General features: G+C 40.7%; 2 protein-coding genes across 3 annotated transcripts in view; one reads left to right on the top strand and one right to left on the bottom strand.

Moving 5' to 3' along the window:
* The window catches only part of LOC104734886 (PAX3- and PAX7-binding protein 1-like), a 6,416-nt gene extending 1,055 nt beyond the window's left edge, over nt 1–5,361 (top strand). Inside the window, exons 2-7 of one of the 2 annotated variants that reach the window (XM_010454563.2) lie at nt 23–981; nt 1,195–1,362; nt 2,772–3,451; nt 3,624–3,906; nt 4,013–4,302; nt 4,728–5,361. In XM_010454563.2, the coding sequence (XP_010452865.1) occupies nt 23–981; nt 1,195–1,362; nt 2,772–3,451; nt 3,624–3,906; nt 4,013–4,302; nt 4,728–4,920 (2,573 nt within the window). In that variant the 3' untranslated portion in view covers nt 4,921–5,361. The remainder of the gene's footprint in view (nt 1–22; nt 982–1,194; nt 1,363–2,771; nt 3,452–3,623; nt 3,907–4,012; nt 4,303–4,727) is intronic. The other variant, XM_010454565.2, reaches the window with a different exon arrangement.
* On the bottom strand, nt 5,338–7,121 carry LOC104734885. The gene is made up of 6 exons (XM_010454562.2): nt 6,562–7,121; nt 6,369–6,464; nt 6,117–6,294; nt 5,929–6,026; nt 5,740–5,801; nt 5,338–5,654 (listed from the first exon to the last, which is right to left on the bottom strand). Exons 1-6 carry the CDS (start codon nt 7,015–7,017, stop codon nt 5,501–5,503), a joined length of 1,044 nt encoding a protein of 347 aa, XP_010452864.1. The 5' UTR covers nt 7,018–7,121; the 3' UTR covers nt 5,338–5,500.

Raw genomic sequence — 7,494 nt, 5'->3', positions numbered from 1 at the left:
GACGACGAGGAGGAGGAAGAAGATGGAGCTCTCCGTGTGACGGTAAAGCCTAAGAACGGGAGAGACCGTGTCAAATCCTCTTCGCGTCTCGGCGTTTTGGGATCTTCTCACAAACACTCTTCCACCAAGGAACATCGTCCCGCTTCTTCTTCTTCTTCTTCTTTCTCCACCGTGTCTCCGCTTTCTAACGTGCTTCCCCAGGCCGGCTCTTATACGAAAGAGGCGCTGCTTGAGCTCCAGAAGAACACACGTACGCTTCCTTATTCTCGCCCTAGTGCCAATGCCGAGCCCAAGGTTGTACTCAAGGGTTTGATCAAACCTCCCCAGGACCATGAGCAGCAGAGTCTGAAGGATGTGGTCAAACAGGTTTCGGATTTGGACTTCGATGAGGAAGGGGAAGATGATCGGCCTGAAGATGCGTTTGCCGATCAGGCAGCTGTTATTAGAGCCAAGCGGGAGAAGATGAGGCAGTCACGTTCAGCACCTGCGCCTGATTACATATCACTGGATGGTGGTACCGCAAATCATTCTGCTGTTGAAGGAGTCAGCGACGAGGAAGCAGACTTTCAGGGTATTTTCATCGGTGCAAGACCGCAAAAAGGTGATAAGAAAGGTGTGTTTGATTTCGGTGATGATAATCCTACTGCTAAAGAAACCACGAAAAGTAGTTTTTATGAGGATGAGGATGAAGAAGAGAAGTTGTGGGAGGAAGAGCAGTTTAAGAAGGGTATTGGTAAAAGAATGGATGAAGGGTCTCATAGGACTGTAAGTAGTAATGGAATTGGCGTGCCTTTGCATCCTAATCAGCAGCCACCACCACAACAGCAACCGCAGAGGTATGCTTATCATGCCGGGATTCCAATGCCGAATGTTTCTCTGCCTCCTACCATTGGTCCAGCTACTAGTGTTGATACTCTACCAATGTCACAACAAGCCGAGCTTGCCAAGAAGGCATTGCAAGACAATGTTAAGAAGCTTAAGGTATTGCCCTATGGACTTGGCTTCTTCCTATTTATGAATCTGTTGCCTTCTCCTGGTGTTTGGGTAATATCATTGTATTTTTATTCTGTTATTGTTATTCTAGTTAACTATTAGTTAAGGTGAAGTGTAAAATGTAGCTCAGCACAGAGGTTTTCCTAGTGTCTCTTTGCTTTATGATTTGGTTTCTAATGTCCCACATTTATTATTCTCCAGGAGTCTCATGCAAAAACCGTTTCCTCGCTTACCAAGACAGATGAGAATTTGACTGCTTCGTTGATGAGTATCACAGCTCTTGAAAGTTCTCTAGCTGCAGCTGGAGACAAGTATGTCTTCATGCAAAAACTGAGAGACTTCATTTCTGTTATCTGCGACTTCATGCAGGTACGCTTTAATATATGTTGTGACTGTGGTCATATACATATTGTTTATGTTGCAAGCCTATCGTTTTTAATTTTTGTGATGCCAACATCGACTGCTTTCTTTGTGCATCTCTTGATGTCTCTTCCTCTCATATCATTTGACTGCATAGGATCATGAATCCAATGTCCATATTTTCATGGAAACCTAGGTTCTAGTGGCACATTTTCTCTGACACTTGTAGTTAGACTTCATCTTTGGAAGGCAAATGATATCTGTTAAATTGCAACTAAAACTGGGTTTACCGCTATTTTTCATGACATACAACATATGATCTTTCCTGTATAGAGTTGTATGGATTCTTGAATGCATAAACTATACCTTAATAGAACGAAATTCTAGCTGGTCATTCTTTTGTTCAAATATGTAAACGAAAGACCAGCTGTGAACCCTACCATATTTGTATCTAGTACTGCTTTTAGATTGCCATGTGCATAGAAATAGTTGCAAGACAACTGGTTGTTAGAATAGAACTCCTAGTTAATGTTGTGTATTTTCTTTTGCAGGAAAAGGGTTCCTTAATTGAGGAAATTGAAGATCAATTGAAGGAACTTAATGAAAAACATTCTTTATCTATTCTAGAAAGGAGAATTGCAGATACCGATGATGAAATGGTAGAGTTGGGGGCTGCTGTAAAAGCAGCAATGGCAGTTCTAAACAAACAAGGACGGAGTACTTCAGTGATTGCTGCTGCCACAAGTGCTGCGTTGGCTGCATCTGCTTCTATAAGACAGCAGACGAATCAACCAGTTAAGCTTGACGAATTTGGCAGAGATGAAAACCTGCAGAAGCGCAGGGAAGTTGAACAGAGGGCTGCAGATCGGCAGAAAAGGCGAGCTCGATTTGAAAATAAGCGTGCATCAGCCATGGAGATTGATGGATCTTCTCTGAAAATAGAAGGAGAATCAAGCACTGACGAGAGTGACAGTGAGACTTCAGCTTATAAGGAGACGAGAGATAGCTTACTTCAGTGTGCTGATAAGGTCTTTAGTGATGCATCTGAGGAGTACTCCCAGCTTTCGATGGTGAAGGCAAGATTTGAGAGGTGGAAGCGAGACTATTCATCTACTTATCGGGATGCTTACATGTCTTTGACTGTTCCTTCCATCTTTTCACCTTATGTAAGACTGGAGCTTTTAAAATGGGATCCTCTTCATCAATATGTGGATTTCTTTGACATGAAATGGTAAGCTACTCGTGATTTTTAACTTTCCAACTTTCCTAGTTATCCAAACTTACATTGTCAAAACACAGATCACTTATACTATCTAGTAGGCATTAGTCTCTAAGCGTGTATGCNCATAGAAATAGTTGCAAGACAACTGGTTGTTAGAATAGAACTCCTAGTTAATGTTGTGTATTTTCTTTTGCAGGAAAAGGGTTCCTTAATTGAGGAAATTGAAGATCAAATGAAGGAACTTAATGAAAAACATTCTTTATCTATTCTAGAAAGGAGAATTGCAGATAACGATGATGAAATGGCAGAGTTGGGGGCTGCTGTAAAAGCAGCAATGGCAGTTCTAAACAAACAAGGACGGAGTACTTCAGTGATTGCAGCTGCCACAAGTGCTGCGTTGGCTGCATCTGCTTCTATAAGACAGCAGACGAATCAACCAGTTAAGCTTGACGAATTTGGCAGAGATGAAAACCTGCAGAAGCGCAGGGAAGTTGAACAGAGGGCTGCAGATCGGCAGAAAAGGCGAGCTCGATTTGAAAATAAGCGTGCATCAGCCATGGAGATTGATGGATCTTCTCTGAAAATAGAAGGAGAATCAAGCACTGACGAGAGTGACAGTGAGACTTCAGCTTATAAGGAGACGAGAGATAGCTTACTTCAGTGTGCTGATAAGGTCTTTAGTGATGCATCTGAGGAGTACTCCCAGCTTTCGATGGTGAAGGCAAGATTTGAGAGGTGGAAGCGAGACTATTCATCTACTTATCGGGATGCTTACATGTCTTTGACTGTTCCTTCCATCTTTTCACCTTATGTAAGACTGGAGCTTTTAAAATGGGATCCTCTTCATCAATATGTGGATTTCTTTGACATGAAATGGTAAGCTACTCGTGATTTTTAACTTTCCAACTTTCCTAGTTATCCAAACTTACATTGTCAAAACACAGATCACTTATACTATCTAGTAGGCATTAGTCTCTAAGCGTGTATGCGCTAAACCCATTGTTTTTACATTTTTGGAAGTGGTCTGACTTACAATTTCTGTCTCCAGGCATGGATTGCTATTTGATTACGGCAAGCCAGAAGATGAGGATGATTTTGCACCAGATGATACTGATGCCAACCTTGTCCCTGAGCTAGTGGAGAAGGTTGCGATTCCCATTTTGCACCACCAGATAGTTCGTTGTTGGGATATACTTAGCACTCAGGAGACAAGAAATGCCGTTGCTGCTACAAGCTTGGTGACAAATTATGTTCCTGCTTCCAGTGAGGCCGTAGCGGAACTATTTAATGCTATTCGTGCTCGACTTGTTGAAGCCATTGCAGCTATTAGCGTATGAATTTGAATATGTTACACCTCTTGCTAATTCCTAATAAAAACAGACTCTGTTATGAGATAATGGACTAATAATATCCTCTGGTTATTTCTTTGTTCTCCAGGTTCCGACATGGGATCCTCTGGTATTGAAGGCTGTACCTAATGCTCCACAAGTTGCTGCATATAGGTTTGGGACATCCGTCCGTCTTATGAGAAATATATGTATGTGGAAAGACATCCTGGCGCTTCCAGTGTTGGAGAACTTGGCTCTTAGTGACCTTTTGTTTGGAAAAGTATTACCCCATGTCAGAAGCATTGCATCAAATATCCATGATGCTGTGACAAGAACTGAAAGGATCATTGCTTCTTTGTCTGGAGTATGGACAGGACCAAGCGTCACACGAACCCACAGGTAACAGTGATTAACAATTAAATCTGATGCTTTCTCTTGCTCATAGTTCATTGTAGTACATTATAGTTTACACCTTTTATGTTGCATATCGTTTACCATTCGATTACAATCCGTCTGCACGAAAAGTTAAGCTGTATTCTACGAGTGCCATTCAAGAATAAGTAAAGTAGGGATGTTGATGGGGACTAAGATGTGTACATTACGTACTTTGATCTTGCAAAAAGTCTAGGCACGTCCCTCAAATTCAGGAGTATTGGTCAGACGGTGGTCTTATGCTTATTTTTTGGACTCTCATTCGTCTTAGACAAAATATCATTGTTTATCTTCATTTGATTCACATGGTATCAGCATCTCGTATAGGACATTACCAAGTCATATTGAACCTGTCCTTGATACATACTAAAATGATTTAATTGCTTTTGCAGTCGTCCGCTGCAACCTCTTGTGGACTGTACTTTGACACTTAGAAGAAATCTCGAGAAAAGGCTTGCCTCAGGACTGGACGATGTGGAAACCACTGGTCTTGCCCGCAGGTTAAAGAGAATACTAGTCGAGCTCCACGAACATGACCACGCCAGGGAAACTGTCAGAACATTCAATCTCAAGGAGGCAGTTTGATGAAAACTTGTATTGATGGGAAACTGGAAAGTCAACTCAGAAATCTGTTAGCCTCAAATTATCAGGTACACCTTTCAGACTGTACCTGCGAAGCCTGATCGATTTCGAGATTGAGGATCAAAACTCTTGAACTCCAGGAAACTGATTTAGTCCTGAGGATTTTACATTTCAAGGTGTATTAGGTTAGCACCAAAAGCATCCGGAATCCATTTTTCAGACACAGAAGAGTTTTTAGTGAGTACTTTGGCTTAATGTAAGTAACATATGTGCTTGTAGAAGAGCTTATACTAAGAAGCTAAAGTATCTCGAGCCCTTTTTAAAAATTTTCCTTTTATAAATCTGTATGAGTTTAGATTTAGCAAAGACAATGTTTGTTTAATATAAGCCACAACTTGTATTGATGTGCTGCATTTCAGATGGAGTAAATTTCTATTACAAGTAGCGTCAGTGCTTATCGCAAAAGGCAAATTTTGGTTGAAAATTTTGACGTCTACCGCTGTGAACAATGTGATATATATAAGTCAAAGAACATAAGAAGGAAAAACCCTTTGGAAAAAATCCTAGTGTTGAACAAACATGTTTAAGGAGTGGTATTAGAGTCATCTTCTTCATTTGAATCTTCTTCTTTATCTGAGGAAGACTCGGCAGTTTTCTCAAATTCCACCATTTTCTCAAGTGCCTCTATGTCTCCAGCTTCAGCAAGCGCGTGTATCCGCAGCTTCTCTGCGTCTTCACTGAAATGTTTTGTAGAGATTGGTCAAGTAAAAGGAACGTTGTAAAAGCACAAGAATAAAGTAGCAACCTGAGAGTCTAACTTACTCTGTAACTCCGAATATTTCCTTGACGATTAAGGAGTTGTCTTTTGAGCAGAAGTCAGGAAGCTATATAGAAGAGAGAATGGAGTTAGAAAATCTATCACATATTTGGCTCTATGAATAGATCAATGAAGATGTTGAAAAGAGTAAGCAGATTCTCTCAAGTAGAAGTAAATGTTTCCGCATCCATTACCTCAGAAAGATAGTAAATTTTTCCAAAAAGGGCCTGCACAGCAAGTTTTCTCTTGAAACCTTTTTCTGTGAACCCTTGCATTTTCATCACTACCGGACCTGCAAAAACACCAACGATGTCAAGAACAACAAAAGAAGATTGTAACAATGGAAGATAGAACCTTCAAAAAGAGAGGTTTGTTTGGTAACCCTTTTCTTTAACAATACGACGAGAGATCTCATTTAAAATCTCAGGAATCTGAGAATCATTCAAACCAGAAGCTCTTCTCAGATGAATGAGATCAGCAACAAGGTCGGGATTAAAGGGCTTCTCATTCAACGCATAGCGAATGTATTTTCTCAATATCTCCTCCATGTTGAACTCTGTCTGGATGTAGCAAACAAAATGATTAAGAGATCAAAACCAAAAAGATCAATGACATACAAATATATATACAAAACCTTCTGTTCAAGTGCCTTAAGCTCAGAGCTATGCACTGTTCCATCTTTCCGTAACAGTTCATCTATAGATCTGCAAAGCATAGCATTCTGATTCACCTGAAGAGATTCCAAAACAAAAAATCGAATCAGTTCTTTTGTTCAAGTAAGGATCACAAAAGAGAGAGAGGGAGAGATAGAGAATGGAATCAGAGACCAGTTTCCTGCGTTGAGCTTTAGGAGAAGAGAACTTCTGAACGGTTTTGACAAAAGCAGTGACGAAAGTGACGCCGACGTAAGCTAACGGAACAGCGAGCATCCACGGCAATTTGCTACTTCCAACTCGAGGACCTGGAATCGCCTGAGTCACCGATCCAGTGAACTCGACTAGGTCTAACGCCTTCTCCTGAATCCACAACATATCTTCCTCTACTTCTTCCTCTTCTGTCTCCTCCTCCACGCTCGAATTCTTCTTCGCACTCGGAGTCTGAGCCGTGACAATCTCCGATTGTTTCTTCGACGCTGCGGCGGAAACAGAGATGTGTTTCGGTCTCAGCTGACGGAGAGAGGGTAGTGGGGAGAACAGTGGTGTTCGAGGGAGAACCAATCGTTGGCCATTTCTCTGGTTTCGAGTTTGGAGAAATTGAGGTGAAGGTAGGAGAAGTGACGTCATTGTTGAAGCTCGACGATTTTGAAAAGATGGCTTCGGATGCGGCGGAGCACTGCAGAAAAGGCGAGCTTGTCTGGGAACTACGACGACAGCGAAGGAAGAAGATATAACAATTTCTATTTTATTTGGGACGTATTAATGGGCCTTTCTTTCTCGGCCCATTTATTTCAACCGAATACTGTATGTACTCTTATAATATTCTTATTTTTTAACTACAAGAAAAAAGTTAATTAATTAAGCAGACAAAATAAGAGAATTTGAAGTCTTTTGATTACCAAAAGCTAGAATTTTCAGTAACTCTCATGTTGAATCATATAATTATTATATTTGCTTCCATAATGTAAAGTGAAATGGTCATGCTATATGCATGAGTAAGCCAATGCAAGACACATGAACATACAAATTAGAAACTTACAAGCAAAACGTTTTGCTTGCATTTTCTGCAATTTTAAGTCCATTATCTTTTTTTTTTTTTTTTTT

This window comes from Camelina sativa, chromosome 13 (genome assembly GCF_000633955.1).
Source record: "Camelina sativa cultivar DH55 chromosome 13, Cs, whole genome shotgun sequence".
In the NCBI taxonomy this organism is placed as follows: Eukaryota; Viridiplantae; Streptophyta; class Magnoliopsida; order Brassicales; family Brassicaceae; genus Camelina; species Camelina sativa.
The sequence above is the reverse complement of the archived record's forward strand: the minus strand, read 5'-3'. Positions and strand labels throughout refer to the sequence as shown.